This window comes from Columba livia, chromosome 2, assembly GCF_036013475.1.
Source record: "Columba livia isolate bColLiv1 breed racing homer chromosome 2, bColLiv1.pat.W.v2, whole genome shotgun sequence".
In the NCBI taxonomy this organism is placed as follows: Eukaryota; Metazoa; Chordata; class Aves; order Columbiformes; family Columbidae; genus Columba; species Columba livia.
In genome coordinates, this window is record NC_088603.1 from 23,713,258 (window position 1) to 23,732,651 (window position 19,394).

The window sequence follows — 19,394 nt, forward strand, 5'->3', positions numbered from 1 at the left end:
ACCATGGATGCTGATGTGAACTAAAGCTTTGGAAAGAGTCACTCATACACCCGGGCAGGGTGCAACTATTTAGAAAAGCACTAAACCAGTCAACATTAGTCTGTTGTCTTGGCCAAGTAACCAAAACAAGCACCAAAATAAGTTCAGAACACAAAATGTGGTTGTTTGCTCACACTTGAGAAACTTTGTACCTGATTTCAAAACTGGCTCACCTAACCAGGTCCGGTGGGTTTAGTTCTCTAAAATCCAATCTACAGCTGTTTCCAAAATCACTTTAGCTAAGCCAGCTTTAAATTGTTTAAGAACTTCAGCTATGTAGACAGGCTGTAACTAACTGCAATATAACGCAGAACGAGATGAGGAACTAAGCACAGAGAAGTTAAAAAGAAACACATTGTTTAAGGGATAAGTATTGATGTCTTAGACTATTTTAAATTACTAAAGCATAAAATGTCAAAGCAACAAGCTGATTTTTTTCTGTTTCTGTATTCCTCTGAATAAAAAAAATAGAAGTTTTGTTAAAAAAAAAAAATTAACATGAGGCCTTAAGACCTTGTATGTTCTAACTTTAGCATGGAGAGTCTATTTTTACAACCATGTTACAAATTCTGTATATAGGCCTGACTGACCTTGTAAGTATAGTGGTGCTAGCAGCTAATCGTGCAATATTGTAAGGCTCTGTATAACAGTAAATGCTGATTTATTTTGATTATTGGTACAAGGACTCCTGCTCACTGCCTGTGTAGAGACTCTGCATATATTATGCTTGAAAAGACAGTCCAGAACATATTAAAACTGTGAATATATAACCTGATTTTTCTTTTATTAAAGGTAAATATATATTACAATAGGTAGTGTTTTATATAGAATACAATACTTATTTTTATTGTTGCATAAATGCAAAGTATTTTTTTCAGAATAGCAAAGCATTACGTAATTTTTAATCCACTGGAGAAAACACTATTTACAATATGACCAGTTCTTTCAGCAAAGCTTTTGGGATGGTATAGATGGTATATACCAATTGGCTCTGCTGGCTTCATTGTGTGCTAATGTTTATCTTGGCTATTGCAGTTAAACTAAAAAACAAAACAAAACAATGCTATCTATTTTTTCACTCCTACTAGCCCTTATTGGTAAACATTCAGAGAGGCAAGGAGATGCGTGTTGCACCACTGGGGCTGGGCTAGGATTAGCAAAAACGACATCTACTCCATACTGTTGGTTTTGCTAGTTAAAACCCTTTAAAGATCACACCCGATGTAACAGAAACATGAGACTTTGACAAACACCAAAACAAAGCCTTGTGATTTACAACTTCTAGCTTTGAGTGTGATATTTTTTTTGTCATAACCATTACAGGCATTGGGCTGTTGAAGTGAATGAACCTGGCTTTCATGTAGCTAAATGAAATGTTGCGTTTTATAAAATCAAATAATTGCAATTTGGGATTCTAAATTCCTGGTCACTTTTAATAACAGCATCACAGTATCCACTTCTATGAGAATATTTAATACAAATGCCTGTGGTTTTCAGTGTTACTAACATATTGTAACATCAGTAAAGTGACTTTCAATGACAAAGACTGTTGTATTTTATTCTCACAAGCCCTTATTATTAGCATGTCCTGTTCTATAGGTCTGTGTTAAAAAAAAATGCTGCATGCAGGGGAAAAAAAAAAAGGTAATGGCTAATAAATAATAGAATACAGATGCTATTTTGAATAGGATACAGATGTTGTTTTGCAAATTCCAGGGTTGACAATGATCCTGTGAGCTTCCCAATCTTTGCCTTAGGGTTCTGCTGGTCTCAAGGCGAATCTAAAATTACACTTCTTTAGGTTTGCATGTCTGAAAGAAACCTAGAAAAAATTACCTGCATTCTAAACTAGGCCCAACCCTTTGCGCAAAGGTAAAAAGCAACCACCCCACTTAGGATTGTATGAGCATCCTTCCCAGTATATGTTTCGGGTAAAAGAAACCCTTAATTCTGAATTCCAGATAACTGATTCTCTAAAGCAGGTAACTTACATAGTCAGATTGCTGCTAATGGGGAAGTAATTTTCACATAGGCTTCAGGTGGCTTTTTTAAACCTAGACAACAGCAAATTCTGTAGTGACTCTTTAACAATGATATTTATTTCCTATCTTAGTTTATGTCTGAACATGAAAGATGATTTATCCTATCAGTCCTTTGAATGCCATGGATATTTGAAATGCTCATGGAGAACAAAAACCAATTCTCTCTTGGGTAAGCTAGAATGTGCTCCCAGTTTTGGAGCAATTTGTTTTACAGTTTTCTCTGTTTTCTGCATACAAGATCCCTGAAGAAAACACTATTGGTTCACACTTGTTCTCACACCATTTTACTCCCCAGTAGCTGGTGCTAAAAATTCAGTCTGGGGAAATAAATTGAGACAGACTTAAATACTGTGTTATTTGGCTTGTTCATTCATTGCTCCAGACAACTGTTCTGCCTTTCACTGAAAAAAAAAGGTAAAAAAACCCCGAAAGACAAGTATGCAAGGCAAGCTAAACACATTTTTTAAGACAAGCTTTTATTTGTAGGCGCAATTTTACTCCCACATATTATTTCATAAATAATTCTCATTACTTACTGCATAACTTAATACCTGAATAGGAATGTGGAACTTCTCGGGGAGGGTCTCAGATAATTTAGTAAGATACACTTATCTGTCTACAGGAATGTTATATTCTTTGCTGCCTGGTATTTTCTTTCATTAGTAGTTTCCGGCCTCTGGTGGGTGAAGAATTGGGAGAGCAAAAGCGAAAAAAAGAAACGCACATCAAGGTAAAACAGCTTAATAATTGGAAGAAAAAGGGATGTGTGAAAGTCATGCAAAGGCTATCACCCACCCCCTCCCACCAGCAAACCAACCCCGTCCTCAGGCAACAGCTGCTTTGGAGAGACTGACCCACGCAGGTCCCGAGCAGGGCCTTTCGTGGTGTGAAATGTCCGTTCGTGTCAGCTGTCCCCACCATGTTCCCCTTCAGCCCACCCTCAACCTTCTTGCTGGTGCCACAAAGTGAGCAGCAGGGAACAGGCTGCTGCTGTGCAAGCACCGCTCAGTGACAGCTACAGCGCCGCTCTTGCCAGCACTGCTTTACTTGCACATCTAATGCACAGCACCCTACGGGCTGCTATAAAGGTAATTCTACCCCAGTCAATCCCAGAAACACAAACAAAAGTGTGAGAGAAATGTTGTCTGTGTAATAAGCATTTTGGTTAAGATGCATCATCCTTTTCAGGGTGAAATTTACAGGGTAAGGATGAATATTGTATTTATGCAAAATGGTCTAACCAAAACCCTACAGGGAGAATCACCTTTGCTTCATATTCTTACTAATTTCATCAGCTGTCAAAGTTTTGAACTATAGCACTGGCTGCTTCAGTCAGACAAACCGTTATGGACTTGGGTCATTTTGTTCGAAATGCTTTCTGTAGCATTCAGTGTCTGTTTCCCACCTTGTCATGCAACAGGACAGCGTACAATTATTAGAATATGGAAGTATAATCATGTCTACACCAACTCCCTTCTGAAATGAAACCAGAAGCAATATCTAAAGGATTCTGAATTGAAGTACTAGTTGCTTGTTTAAGTGAGACCAGCCAGCTTTGAGTTTATAGCCCAGAAACAAGAGACCTGGATTTTACAGTATTCTTAGAAAGCTAGGCTATCTTCAACCAAGATTTCTGCTCCAAGGATTATTTATGTTGTTTGTCTAGTGACGTATACACAGACATATAGTTTTGCTTTCATTCCTTAGTGCAAAGCCTCCTCTCAAAAAGTGCCCTAGACTACTAATATAAGAAATATACTCCTTTTAACATTCTTCTGGCATTCTTTGCACTTAAAAGGCCAGCAAAAGAACATCTATCACTCCTTCATGGCAGGTAGAAGTGACTAACAACAATTTCATTAACTTATTTTTTTGGAAAAAAGTTTGAACTACCTCCATCTAGTTGTGCTGCTCCCTCTTCCCACACAATGTCAATCTTCCCCTCCAAAAAAACCACCAACTCAACCAAAACCCCATGCCACATCAAAAAGCCTTTGCTGTTTTTATTTCCATTACAAATTAGATCTTGTTTTTTTTCCTTAAAAAGTCTTGCCTTTCTGTATATACTTTTAAGTGAATTCTAGAGCATTGGTTATTACTGCTGAAATAGTAATCTGGCAAGAATTTTTTGAAGTGAAGCTTGGCCCTTATAGGTTGGTTGGCAGACAGTTTCAAGTGCTGGAGACAAAAACATGAATTTACATGCAACTGATACCTGGCAGCTTAGAAATTCATTGTTACAGAGAAAGTTAACGTAAAAACTGACACAGCAGAGTTGTCACATGTTTAAAATTTAGTGTTTTATATAGTGACACAAACAGAGTAAGAATCTTACTGGAACAAAAGCCCCCTACACAAGAGCACACTCTAGAAGAGTTCTCTGCTATGTTTTGTTGTACCCCTGCTTACAAGAAGTTCTAACAGGTTGTCTGACACTCAGTGTGGCATCACAGATTCCTCTTGGAAACAGCTGGCTGTTAAAATCAGCAACTTAAACTGACCCATGTTCTAAGAGACCAGCGTCAAATGACCATTCCAAAAACTCTTTCAGTTTGTACATGTGTCTTATACTGTCAAAGACAATATGTATCATCTTACATGATGCACATGATGCTGTTTAAGACAGAAAAAGGTAAGCTGCACTCCAGGAACTGGTTTTAGTGAATCACAGGAAAAAAGTGAACATATTACAGAAAAATTTATGATCTGCGTAATTTGAATTACAGTGAATTGCAAGATTTTGAAAATAAAAACATCTTTAATAGTCACAGGTTGGAAGTTAAAATTGACAGTATAAGATTAGTTTATATTCATTGTCAAAACTAAAAAAATGCAAGTGTGTTCATAAAATATGCAAGTTCCAATATTGAGATACACAATCATTGGAAGATTTGGCAAAGCAAAACACAAACTGGAATGTTAATCACGATCATCCACAGCTTCCTTCCTTTTGATTTAGACGCTCATAACACACTGTATGAACTGAAACAAAAAAAAAGAATAACCACTTATTAGATGTATGGTAGAGACCAAGTTTTCACTTCTCCTAAAATACCAATTGTCACTACCCTTTTCTATAAATAAATTCAGTCCACAAACAACAAAGCTTTGAAGCTAAATATGAAAATTAGCTAATGGATAATTAAAACAAAGCATCTGCTTAATAATAAGAGGAAAGAAATCTCAGAAATACTTGAATCTAATGTTCTCCTTTTCCTGCACGGATGTGGTTGGGCAGCCAGAACCTAAGCGCCTGATGGAATGCTCTTTGTGTCTGTCCACACCGCACCTCCCCAGCCTTTCCTAAGAAAAAGTGCCTAACAAGCCTTTAAACAAAAAAAACAACCAAACAAAAATGAAAACAAAAAAAACCCTCACAAACCAGCGCGCCCCCCCCCCCCTCCAGACAAACACAAACCAAAAAAAAGTCACAGAAAGTGATGTTAGCAAGCGACGTAGCTTGATCTTCTTGAACCATGCTGGTAAGAATTACAGACAAAAACGCACAACAACATTTTACAGAACTCTACAAAATACATGAAAACTTTTTGTGACAACACTCAAAAAAAGCCAGAAACTTTGTGCTCTCAGGTAACACCATAAGCATAAGGAACACAGGTACAAACTCAAATCATTACTGTGTGTCTTCAGTTTTAAGTTTTTCTTTAGTTTTACCCTGTAACTTTAATTGATTCCTTAAAGTTCACTTACATCATCATACTGGAAGTTCACAAAACCTTGCTGAGATGCATCCCTTCTTCTAAAACATTCTGCAAAAATGCATTAAGAAAACAAAACAGAAACCAGGTAAGAAGAATTAATCAATTCTTTTAAAATGCATTGTACTTTCATTAAATTCCCCAAGTCGCATGAATGAGAACTCAAAGAACACTGCAATTCATTCAAAGACTTATTCCTCCTCTTTATTTTCATAGAATCATAGAACGGTTTGCATTGGAAAGGACCTTAAATATTACGTAGTTCCAACCCCCTGCCAAGGCCAGGGACACCTTCCACTAGACCAGGTTGCTCAAAGCCCCATCCAGCCAGGCCTTGAACACTTCCAGGGGTGGAGCTTCCACAGCCCCTCTGGGCAGCCTGTTCCAGGGCCCCACCATCCTCATGGTGAAGAATTTCTTCCTCATCTCTAACCTCAATCTACCCTCTTCAGTTTAAAGCCGTTACCCTTGTCCTACCACTACATGCCCTTGTAAAAAGCCTCTCTCCATCTTTCTTGTAGGTTCCCTTTAGGTACTGAAAGGCATTACTTTACACTTACGTGTTTCTGGAGCCTTCTCTTCTCCAGGCTGAACAACCCCAACTCTCTCAGCCTGTCCTCACAGGAGAGGTGCTCCAGCCCTCTGATCATCTTTGTGGCCTCCTCTGGACCCTCTCCAATGGGTCCATGTCCTTCTTATGTTGGGGACCCCAGAGGTGGACACAGGACGCCAGGTGGGGCCTCACCAGAGTGGACAGGGACACCTCCCTCGACCTGCTGGTCACACTGATTTTGATGTATCCTTTTGATGTTGTATACTTATCATATACAACCCTTTATGTTCTTTTGATAAATACAATTTCCCCATTTTGATAACGTAACTCTTCTAGTCACTGGAATAAACGCTGCATTAGTTTTATTGCCATTTTCCAATAGGGATTTAAAAATATCATAATCTATAATTTTTCCAGTTCTGCCGTTAAACTTTACTGAAAGAAACCTATTTTGTGTTATGTAGAAGTTAAAGCTGAACTTGAGATAGCTGAGTAATCAGATTTCATTAAATAAAAAAGTATTATGGGGATGATAGTAACAAGACTATAATCCAGCATACCAGTGAGAGCTCTGAGTTTCACACAGCAGGCGATGTAATCATCAAATGTAATCTTCCCACGAGTGCTGTATCGCCTTGTGATTGCAGTCACTGCCTGCGGGCTCAGCCTAAATCCTATTTGAAAATAAAAAGTCTATACTGAAAAGACAGGTAAGCTAGCAGAATCCAATACATTTTTAATCCTTATTATCATGTGTCAGTTACTGCAGGAGGGTAACTAATAATGGGAAATGCTATAGTCAGCATCAGAAGCAAGGACATTTCACAACTTACCCATGTTCATCAAGGCTTTCTCCAGTTCTTGACGATCCACGGTACCACTTCTATCATTGTCAAAACTTACGAAGTGTTGCTTCCAGCCATTGACCACAGCCCAGAGTTCTTTAAACTCATTAAATCCCAGGGTGCCAGACATATCCCTCTAATTCTAAAGCTAAGAAAAATGTATCTTCACTTGAAAAGAATGTAAAAAGCCCTCTCTTCAATGGAAATTTTTATTTTTATTAGTTACAAAAACTTCTTCAAGGTCAATATTTTACTACTATTAATATTTCTGGTAGAAAACTAACTAGAGCATCCTACAGCACAACAGACATAATGCTACTGACCAAAGGTCAGAGAATTTTCTCTCCTTACCTCTTCTGAGTGAAACCTGATAAAAAGTATTTGCCATTTGTGCATTTAACTCAGTTCACACACTTCTCTTTTACATGCTGTAGTGTAACTGTTACCATTAAAATACATTTCCGAAATAAAAATAGATGCCAAATGAAAAACTACTTTAAGTTAGAATATCAGTTCTCTCACATTCTAAGCACTTTGTTCAGAGTGTGCTAACAGACCTTCCAGTTCCATTTCTGCTTTTTTCTTTTTAAACAGGAAAACATTTGAACATGTCAATTAAAGTTTTGACTAAAGCTCCACAGATTCCAACCTTGCTCAGTATACCTAAGTCTTCCATAGGTCCTACTGCTGAAGGCCATATACCAATCTATTAGATATTCCGACCTGATCTTTTCAAGCAACAGGATTTACAGGGACTTACATTGCATTCAGCCTCTGTTGTATAAATCCTTAATTCATTAGGAAGGACTAGAATGTTGTCAACTTGAAAAACAAAATGAATGATTTGCAAAAAGGTCGATTCTGGGCTGCCAGACCTGACTCTTCACACATTCAACGGGGAAGCAATCCACCCAGCTCAGAGGGATACCACTTGGTCTAAAAAGATGAGTCACTGAGAGCCTCATTCATTAGAATTATCATTTTATCCTGTTAAAGGAATAAGAATGGAATTTTGCAGTTCCCCAATCAAAATACTTGTCATGTAAGTGCTGAATGGGAAACACAAAGCATTTCCCAAATTTTCGGCATCCTCTCATCTTTGCTTACGTAATGCAGAAATGTTTACATTTCACAGTAAAGGATACATCCAGCATTGAAATCATGAGTCTGCAAGTCTCTAAGTTGAAAGCTGTTTAAATTAGAAAAAAGGAAAACTAAGTTGTATTAAAATAATGATTTTCAGTTTCGTCTAAACATAAAATTTTAAATAGCTTTTTATTAGATACTGATAATATATTATAATGTATGAAATATTATATAGTTGCTTCCACTGTATACAGCCATACCATATTTTGATACAAATAGGAGCTTTTAATCATTACTTGTTAGAAAAAGTGACAGGAGATAATCTGGAGGCAATTCAAGTTATATTTAGAATTAATTTGCTCTTATCTCAATCCATAAAGGTTTGGTGTTTCAGTCAAAGTGGTCATTTATATTTCACCATAGACAGCACTTGAGCAAACCAGTTTTACTCACAGAAGCTCGATTTTGTAAACTGGACACTAGGTATACTGACAGAGGGGTCCTGCCACAGAATATCTGGGTCAATATTAAAGCTCAATTTAAAAACAAAGCACAACACCTTTGCAAGAACTGGCTGTTCATTACAAAACAAAGCACTGCTCCAACTCCACAGCTCAGGAGTGGGGAACTAAGGAGGCTGAGAAGGCAAGTCCTACATGCACAGAATTGCATACATTTACATTTCCAAGTAGCCCATATGGAAAATCCGTTTACCATGCAAATAAAAGAACTCTGCAGAAGGCACAGCTACAAGCATGTTCTAGTAGATGGCTGACGAATTAGTATGCTTTAGCATTGGAATTTTTTTTTGTTGGTTTATTTAAATCATTAACTTACGTTTATATGCTCCTGCAATCCCTGACTGGGTGAGACATCTCTGTAGCTCATCAGCATCTATTTGTCCATCCTTTCGATAACAGAAGATGTATCAGCTATTGTTTTAATTCCCCCTCCCAGGCTGGTTATTCCCAGTACCCACTCCCTTTTCAGTGGCATTATATTAGCTACCCTTTCAAAAAACCACTGATTACCTGTCTGCTACATGAAAGAAACTGCCTTTTACAACATCCCTTTAACAATGTTTCTTTAGTTGATAATTTTGCAATATGCATTTGCCTTCCCACCTAGTGATGTACTAAAAAATGAAAAGGATTGGCAGGTTTGCTCTAAACTTAAAAAAAACCACAAACCAACAACCTCATCAAATATTGGTAGCATATAGTTCAGAGCCAGCTGCACAGAAACCAAGGCACAAAATTTTGAACAGAAGGACAGCTTTCCTTAAAGTACTCATTTTAACTTAGTGGGTATTGTAGTAACTTTAGATTATAAGTTTACGATCTCACTGCTACAGTAGGAAACCTGGAATCCAGATCATGCATACTCTCTTCTCAAGACAACCTTAAGACTTAGAAATCTAAAAATAATATATGGTTTTCTTTGGAGAATACTAAGTTGTTAGCAAAACAACAACAAGCAGAAAGCAAAGAACTTTTAAAGAAAACCAAAACAAACCCAGAAAAGATATCTATCTGCACGGTTTGGAAAATGACTTGCTTTCCACACGTCCTGCTCAGGGCCAAATAGAGAAAACAATGGCCAATACACGGAAAAATGGAAAACAATGATCAGTCAAGTGTAGGTGGAATTCTACGTCATGTTCCTCACACACCCAACATGAAGTTCAGTTCAGAGTCTGAGTGTAATTCAACCTCATTCAAGGATGGAACATTGTATCTGTAGATACAAAAAATGTGACTTTTGTAAAGCAATTAATAGAGAATGAGAGTTGCTTTATATTTGAACAAACTTATTTGCTTCAGCATTTTCCTACTGTTTTTAACTCCAGTAAGTATATGCTACTAAATGGCATGAAGGGAATGGCAGAGCCAGGTAACTTGCAGAAATGAAGTACCATTATTTGTAGGACAAATAGCAGCTAATATGTTAAATGATATTTGACAAGATCTGAAAAAAAAAGCAGCAATGTTTTGATTCTATGTAAAATTAATGGCAGCTAAACCTAAAATTGCTTCAAATCTACTCCATCTGTCTAACTATATAGATGTGTTAAAAACTTTAAATTCACAGGAAAAAATATATATATTTGAAATAGTCATGCATATTAAGCAGCAAATCTCTTCAAAGCCCTTTTGCCTTTTGAAAGGCACAAAGGCAGGATCTGTATAAGTTTAAAATAGGCAGGAAGACAGAAAAGCATGATTTGTAATCATGATTAGCATTACCAAAAAGATGGGCTTTTTTTTTTTTTTCCAGTAGAACTTAAGCAGTTAAACTAGTCAAGGCATAGGGGCTTTGCAAACAGACTAAAAATAAAGTTATTACTTCCTAAAAAGACAGACTCAATTAATTGAACAAAGACTTGAAACAATACTTTTGACTATCTGTTGTAAATAATGGAAACTAATTCCCCAAATCTAAGACAAGATCTCTGTTGTAAACTACCTCAAAGAAAGCACAGAGACAACATTACATATTACACAGGCATAAAACCAACACAGAGAGCAGCAAGCCACAACCGAAAACTTTACTAGTTCTACAACAAGTACTTATGGAAAACTGTGAGATGTGGCTTTTTACAGACTTGCACAGATGGCTGTAAAAGCAACTGATAATTTATCTGTTTCATTTCACTGTCTCCTTATAGGGTTTTTACTTCTACACAGCTACTGGTCTCTGAAACTGACTCTTCTAATTCCAAAGATAACATTTCAAAAGCTCCCCAGTTTATTTCAACAAGGAATGATTTCTACAAATAGAAAGCATTTAAGAGTACTAACTTAAGTACTCTTAAGTGCTAACTTGATCATACCCACTAGCTCACTGGTCGATCAGCTTTCTGTAACCACACCTCACCAGAGTGGCCTGGGGCCGGTCTATGCTTTGCTGAGGTTCAGCTCCTGCCACCTCTTCTCCACAGCGCTGCATCATTTTTGCTGTTACTTCCCTTTCCTTTACACTGTCAATTTCCTCCTTTCTCCAGTATCAGCTACTAGCTCCACTGCTGGTTCCTGGCACATCCAGGTGGCTCCTGGATGCAGAGGCATCTCAGCTGGCAGGCACATTGTCAGCATCTTCAGCAGAATTTAGCTTGGGCTCCACCTTACAAGAGGCCTGCCTCACTCAATATAGATCATTCCACTCTTCTCCTTTCCTACAACAATACGTGGCCTACATATTTTCATAAGCAATGTTCAACAAGTAATATATAGACTGTAAGATACATTATTAATTCAAAAGAATAACACAGAGAACAAAAATAACTCAAATTACAGTCTTAAAATGGGAATTTTAACATCTGCTAAATTCAAACTTTAATGTTGTGGTTATGTCTACCCGTGGATAACAGATCCAGGAACAGAGTTTTAGATTTGCACACACCTTAGAAGCGTGCAATAAATAGCTACGGATATGGCCAACAAAGACAGAACTTCAGCTCAATAAACCTACTTATCTGCTCTTAAACTTTGTAATATAGTTCAAGAACTACTTATTTCCAGTAACATCCATAATCCTACAAAACCAATATATGTCACAGAATTACAGCAAAGAAATCAAAAATGCAGTGCAGAATAATAGGCCTAAATCAAAGTTGTGGATGGCTCTGAAAGAATAATCACTCTATCCTACCAGGAAACCTAGATACTGGCGTAACTCAAGTCTGTTTTTCCATTTGTGAGCCTGTTCATATCCCATAATGATCTCTTATTAGCATTTCCTGCTTTTAGCCAGGCCATCTCCACAGCCCATGCCTTCCATTGTTTCCTGAAGCTGACAGCATCCCACAACGCAAGAGCGGGGCCACAATTCAGTTACAACATGTCATGTAACTATATAGTCCCTGTATATACTTATATAGTAAATATAGCGTGTACATGCATACGTTTGCATTTACACACACACATACTATAAAGAAACTAACAGCATTATTTAAACTATAGTTACTGTGTGTATATAGCTATATGGTATAGTTATACAGCTTCATATAGCAGATAGACTAAGTAAAACCATTCTGGTTCTTGTTTGTTTTTTAAAAAGAAACTTGAAATAACAGCTTTCCTCACTGCAAGTATTAGGCATTCCTCTTTCCAAAAACTAATGTGGAAATTATTCCCCAGAAAAAATATAAATCCAAGAAATAAACAACACTTTATAAGTTTACCTGCCCTGCTACTGCAGCAAAATAACCATATAAAGGATCCTGAGCTTGTCCCGGGAACGCTGGTCCTCCCGGAGCTCCTCCATACTTTAGAAATCAAGAAGAAAATTAATTTTAAATAAATTATTCCGTTAACTTTTAAGAAAATGCAGTGTTTGTACTTAAGAATCAACTTGTGATTTATACACACAACATGCAAAAAGGTCAAACCAACCAAAAAAGAAATTACTTAAAAAAAAAAAAACCAAAAAAGAGACAACCTTTATTAGAATTTAAGCAGATCAGTGTGAAGCCTGGCACACGAGCAATCCACTGATCTAGATGCAGGATGGTGTATCTCATCAAGGTTGAATTTTAGTCTACTACTAGCAGATAATGAGGTACTGAAGATAAGACTACTAAGGCGATGCAGATTTTTCTTTCCACTTGGAAAGAGTTGAGCAAGACAGTTCTCTAGGGAAAATATTTGGAAGAACATGCATGAAGCATGGGATTTTTTCAAGAAAACATATTCTTAACGGAAAACCATGGAACGATAGAAGTGAAATCTGTTTGACTGAGGTGAACCAATAATCTGTGTAACGGAGTCTATACCTATCTTTCGCCACGGGAAGAATATCACTTTTTCAGACACGGGCAGAAGTTGCCGTTGCCCTTCGAAGCGCTTAGCTCGTCACCCGCCCCAAGAACGGAAGACAGCTTCACACAAGGTGTGAGTCACAGGACCCCGCTCCGGGGACCGGCTCGGGGAGCGGCGGCCGCAGCACTGACCCCCGCCCACCGCAGCGCCCGCTGGCAGCTGCCGCCTCCCCGCTCCCCTCTCCCGCGGGCGGAGCCCCCAGCCGCCCCGGCCCCAGCAGCACCTCCCGCGGTGGGCAGGGCCGGGCGGCACCCTGCCGGACGCGGTTCCCGTCCCTTCCCCCGCGGGCCGGAATGCCGCCGCCCACACGCCCAGCCTTGCGAAGCGTCCCCCGCCTCAGGGACCCCGCGAAGCCACCCCTGCCTGCGCCGGCGGGCGAGGGCCGCGCCCCCAGCTCCGCCGGACGCCCCGCGGCCGGGCAGGGCCAGAGCCGGCCGGCAGAGGGCCGAGGCCGGAGCCCCTCACCGCGGGCGGGGCGGCCCGGGGAGCGCCTCAGGTCCCCGGCAGTGAGCGGGGAGGTGGGGAAGGCAAGGAAGGGGCTGCCGCGTCCCAGGCGTCATCGCCCCCCTTCAGCCAGGCTGCCCCGCCGTCGTGGCGGCTGCGAGCCCAGGCTCAGCGCGGCCGCGCCCCGCCAGCCCCCGCTGCCACGGCTCAGCGCCGCCAGCCCCCGCTCACCCCTCCCTGATAGAAACCGCCGCCGGGTACCGGCTGCCCTGGAAACGCCATCTTCCGCTGGCACCTGCCCCTGCCGGTCCGGCCGCTCCCTGGCGCAACCACTCGAACAGGAAGGGGAGACCGGGACGGGCCGCGGGCTCCGGAAAGGGCTGGGGTTGGAAGCGCTGCCACGCGTCCAAGGCAAGCGGCTGCCTCCAGCTACTGGGACGGCCGGGCAGGGCAAAACGGTGCCGTCGGGAGCGGAGGGACCATGCCCTTCGAACCCTCCCCAGCCCCCCCATCAGGATGGTACAGGCCGCCAGCGCGGAGGCAGCTCTTGCTCCCCGCAGTAACTGGGCGGTGCTGCGCTGCCAAAGGGCCCGCCCGTACCGGTTTGTGTCTGTGGATCACGTGTGTCACGAAACGCATCGCTATGTTAAACGTGTCGTCCTCTTCTTTTTTTGGTGCTGCAGCTTTCTCTTGTGGAAGTTCTGAATACCTGTTGTCTGTCTCAAAGACGGAGAAAATAGATAAGCCGTGCAATTTTCTCTTGGGTTTGTAGGTCCAAATTCTCGTGGAGCAGGAACGAGGGGGAAGTGCCAGTGTCCTGGAGTTAGGAAAACTCTTTCATGCCGGGTCCCAGCAGCAGTGCTCAACCTGGGGCCGCTCCGGTTTTGGAGATAAGCTGGAGCAGTCTCAGCTTTGATTCAATAGGCTGGAGGAACCCAGGGGTACAACCTGCCATTTAGTCCCACTGGCCTTTAGAAAAGAATAATAGAATCGTTTTGGTTGGGAAATACCTTTGATATAATGAAGTCCAGCGGTTAACCTGTCACTGCCAACTAGCACTTCATTTGCTTCAGTAGCCCGGGAAGCAATGATGGCTGGAGTGGCCACAGCTTGGTCTCAGCTAGACTGTTATTTGCAAAATATTAAACTTCCTCATGTTGAGAGGTATTTAATCAAGTTGCAAGAGTATGAGAAATTATTTGTGAGAGTCTGTATGACTGAAACAAATGTACTGATGGACACCTCTCAGGGTAAATGGTCTACTGTCAGAAATTTGAAAGGATAACATTTTATTTTCTGTTTGTTAGCATAACTTCTGCAGAACTTTATGTGTAGGACCTTACTAATTTATCACACTAATTTGTAGTAAACTTTCCATTAAGAGTACGTCACCCTTCTGAAATTCCAAGACATCCAGTAAGCAGGGCTTTTGCACAATATCTTTATAGCATATATTTTTATTATTTCAGCACCAGTTACACTCATGTTGTTAGCAGTAGCCAGTAACATGAACAAAAGTACTGTGGTGTTCTGTGAAATTTAATGAAATGAATTTAATGAAAGAAACAATTACTTAATACCTTAATCACACAGGACACTGTATATGAAGTCCATCTTTTCAGGGCAGCTGAGAAACAAAGTAGTGCATCTGCCTAGATTTTCAGCTTCAGAAGTACCCATCTCAGAAGAGCATTTGAACAAGCATCTGTTGATATCAAACTGTGCAGTGGTCAAATAGTTTTATTTACCAGACTCAATCACGTGCATTGTAGGTGGTTGGAGGCACTGTGGTGAACCTTGTTAGAGTACATATATTAACGTCTGGGCAAGAAGCTTTCCTAACTAAAATAAGTTATAGGTACAGTGATAAAAGCATTAAAGTCTGAAAAGATTGAAAATAAGTTGCAAAGAATATAACTGATAAGATATGAAAATTTTGCTGATAAACAAAATGTCAAATAGTATATATGGCCAATAGCGTCAAGATAATAGGAAGGAATTTTTAACTGCATTAGTGAGAAAAAAACCTGATAAGATTCAAACCAATTGGTAAATGAAGATACTAAAACTGTGTAACTGTATCTGTGTAGAAAAGGTAGATGTATTTCATAAGGTTGGGGTTTTTCTGTACTTGAGCTCAGCATAAATACCTACTGTGTTTCCCCGAAAATAAGACAGGGTCATATATTAATTTTTGCTCCAAAACTTATTGCTTTTTTACATGTATAGCTGCCTGGACACTATTGAAATTGACTTTTAAAATGAACTGTAACTAGGACTTATTTTTGGACTAGGGCTTGTTTTCGGACTAGGACCTATATTTCAAGCATTCTGAAAAATCATGCTAGGGCTTATTTTTGGGGTAGGTCTTATTTTGGGGAAAACAGGGTAGTCATCTCATCCTCCATTTGCAGTGCTTCTACTGAGACTACTGGTAATGAAGACTGCACTTAGTAGTTAATATTTGCAAGATTATTTAAATTCAACCACAAATTAGCAAAAGAGCTAGGAGACATATGTAACAAAATAATGTATTTTATATGGTTTGCTGGGTAGGTGCACTGGTGCTTTTCTTTTTTATCCAGTGTTTATCTGAGGAAAAGGAAGGCTGCAAAGGAGATTAACAAGTACATATCTGCCTTCTGAAGGGCTACTGAGCTGTGATAAACTTTTAAGTTACAATAAGATGATAGCATTAGAAATACACCAGTAAGAAACCTGTGTAGAATAAATAACTACTGATTTTACAGATCTCAAAGAATATGTAATCCCTCTAGTGGGAAGACTGAAGTCAAGCAGCACAGAATGCCAGTCCTATTGCCTGTATTTGAGATAATTCAGTATATTTTTCCCAACTCTGACATGACTTGCACATGATGTGGGAATGCAGCCACCCTGAGCCGTTCCCAGCTGGTGCAGCAGCTGGGAGCTTGGTGACAACGTGCTGAGCTGTCACACTGTCCTGGCGGAGCCGGGTGTGAACTCTGTCCTTTCCAGAACTGCAATAAAGAAGCTAGGGAGGTGACAGGGAATTAAAATGTAAAGTTCAAATTTCCTGAAGTGTTTGCTTAGCACATCTGAGGGAACAAAAACTTTAGAACAAGTATATTACTTAAGGAGGGATGAAAAATAATCTCCTTACACTTTTAATTGCCATAACTTGAGAAGAGGCATAAATTCAAACAGTGAAAAGCAAATATAATACAGATCAGAAGTCCTTAATGCAATGCCTCACTCAGTGCCCAGGATAAATAGCACTCCACTGTTCTGTTGCATTTTCTGCTCTTTGACACCACCCTCTCTTTTCCTATTCACTGCACATTATTTATAATCAGCTCTGTAGCCAATTATTTCGCACAAGAATTTTTTGTAATAGCAAAGTTTTATGTCGGAATCATTAAATACTGTTCTTGCAAAGACAGGAGAGAGAAGAAAGGCATTTCTGTGACTTTAAAGGTAAAGAGAGTATGGAGATTAAAAGTTTCTATAAATTTTGTTTTCCTAGTTTGAGCTACTTGAATTTTCTCCAACCCAATATGACTTCTAGACTTGTTTTTTCATCCCAGCTCCAACCTCTTTAACAGATGTTTCAGTGGTCACCAACTTCCTTACTCCGTGCTCCTTCCCTCCTTTGTTTCCTCTGTGTTCAGCATTGTGGGATTTTTTCAGTACTCACTGGGCATCAGCAAGAGTATCACTGAACACCTAAGACAAGATAATCTCAATTGTGGATGGTGAAACAGTGAGGTTATTATTGAGGTATTTGAGGCTAACAATCAGCTTTTTTATTCAATACAGTACAGTAACACAACTTGCCACATTTATTTCATTATAAATACAGTAATTTTATATATATATATATACACATATATCAGTTTGTGCTGTATATATTCCCCAGGCAAAAGATCTTTACTGAATTAAAGATAAAATATAGATTTTTAGTAACTACATTAATTTCTAAGATCTCGCAGCTTGCAGTCAAATGGTTCCCAGATCATCTTTAACTAAAGTTGTAATTACATTATAAAGGTGTCTGAAGATAACAGTGATACATGCCTGTGACTTGGAAAAGGCATTTACAGTTCTGCTTGCTTTGCATATCACTTTACAACTGATTTTTATTCCTTTACCATGTACCTTATTTCAAAACCTTCAGTACTGAAAACTTGGGTAATATAAAACAGATTGTTGAGAACAGGAGCAAGTCATGCAAACTCCTTTAATCCTTTGGTTGAATATGGGGTCAGGATCCAGGTTTGCACTGTTTTTGCCAGACAGAAGCCAGAGTATGAAAATGGGCTGCATATAAATGATTGCAACACCAAATAAGTTCAGCAATAAGGCATCTGATTCCCTCTGTACATCACTTCTAAAAATTGTATTTGTCAATATATATGTTCTGATATGGTCATATGTGATCAGAATATATATGATGCTATTTTATCTTCGGGTAGGGTGGGACTCAGCTGCATTGCCTGGAAGATAAGCGTTAGCTTGTGAAACTCACAGTTGCAGATGAGTAGAAAGTGCTGCAAAGCTTAATTCTTCTGAAGCAGGGTTGTGGGTATCCATCTACAAGAGGGTATTCCTGGTTCCACTTGCTATTTTCTGAGTGATTTCTTTAGATCCTGTCCCTGTCTAATGAAAAATGGACAAATAGTCTAGGAGGCCAAGCCTGAAATGCAGAATCTGTGGGATAAAGAAAGAGTTCCTACTTGTTTGTTCTCTCAATTAAGTTTTTAGTCACAGTTGCTGTGTTTTAAAACATGAACTGAAGGATGTTCTTTACGAAGTTCCCCATAGCTAGGAATTTACAGCACTAACTTGGGTAGCCTAAAACTAATATTTGCCACTTTATAGGTGAAACCTCTAAGCATTAGGGGTTAGATATGCATTAATTACACAAGGTATTGGCACTGTGCTGTCTCCCTACCATGTTTCACCCTGAGCTCAGTTTTGGCAAGTGATCCTGTTGGAGGATTTAGGAATTATGCTCTTCTTGAGTACCAAGACAGTGGTAGGTGGGAAATAAACTCATAGCTGGTTGGTCAGCCATGGGGCAGTACTTGTGGGCAGGAAACCAGCATGTGGAACACCGAAATGGCATTTCAGGTGTCTGCATTCTGTGATTGTCACCCATTAGGTGCCTGATGTCCATTTGGGCTTCCAGTCTTACCTCCTACGTTTCTAGAGAATCTAGGCAGATAGCATTTATTCTCTCCGTGTCTCATGCTTGAACTGCATTGACACCACTGCAGCACTACCAGAATTCATCTTCGTTTGCTGATCTGTAGTTTCCATAATTGATGAGACTGGCAGGATTACTGGGGAAGTGTCTTGGGCTAGTTTGTATGTGACTCAGTCGGTAGCATGCAAATAATTGACTCGAGGAAAAGAAAGTTTTTTTTCTATTTCCTTGTTTAAGTGCTCCACTACCACAAATGATGCAATGGAGTTTCTAGCATTCGGGGAAATCACAAATTTCACATGCTTGGAGTGAAAGAGATATGCCACACCCTGTGGAGAAAAATCACTTCCCTGATGATGATGTCTCGGTGCCTGTTTTGGTTGCTGTTTATGGCACTGTGTGGGCTGTGTGTTGAAAACTCCTCAAATATTGCAACACACATCTCCACGTGGCCAACATGAGATGTATTTGCAGTTCCTGTCACAAAATTTTGTCATACTTGAGTACGCTCTTAAAGCAATGCCAGTGAACACAAAATTTCTTCTTTTGGCTGTGGCTTTTGTAAATATTTTTTGTCACATGTATAGGCCATGATGGTTCCCTTGTTCCTCATATTAGTTTTTTCGCTCCTTTGTTTTGTTTCTTACAATCTTTCTGA

At 39.7% G+C, this 19,394-nt stretch overlaps 1 protein-coding gene across 9 annotated transcripts; it reads right to left on the minus strand.

The window, feature by feature from the left end:
* Positions 1 to 4,356: 4,356 nt before the first annotated feature.
* SRI (sorcin) lies at positions 4,357 to 14,149 on the minus strand. Of its 9 annotated transcripts, none has more exons than XM_065050995.1 (8): positions 13,780 to 14,120; positions 12,468 to 12,551; positions 9,122 to 9,191; positions 8,344 to 8,387; positions 7,187 to 7,334; positions 6,914 to 7,027; positions 5,793 to 5,851; positions 4,357 to 5,063 (listed from the first exon to the last, which is right to left on the minus strand). In XM_065050995.1, the coding sequence occupies exons 1-8, from the start codon at positions 13,828 to 13,830 to the stop codon at positions 5,037 to 5,039; spliced, it is 597 nt and encodes a 198-aa protein (XP_064907067.1). In that variant the 5' UTR covers positions 13,831 to 14,120; the 3' UTR covers positions 4,357 to 5,036. The 9 variants fall into 9 exon arrangements, with proteins under 9 accessions (XP_064907067.1, XP_064907069.1, XP_064907070.1 ...); XM_065050997.1 differs by having other exon boundaries at positions 13,810 to 14,099; XM_065050998.1 differs by having other exon boundaries at positions 13,844 to 14,052.
* Between the last annotated feature and the right edge of the window lie 5,245 nt (positions 14,150 to 19,394).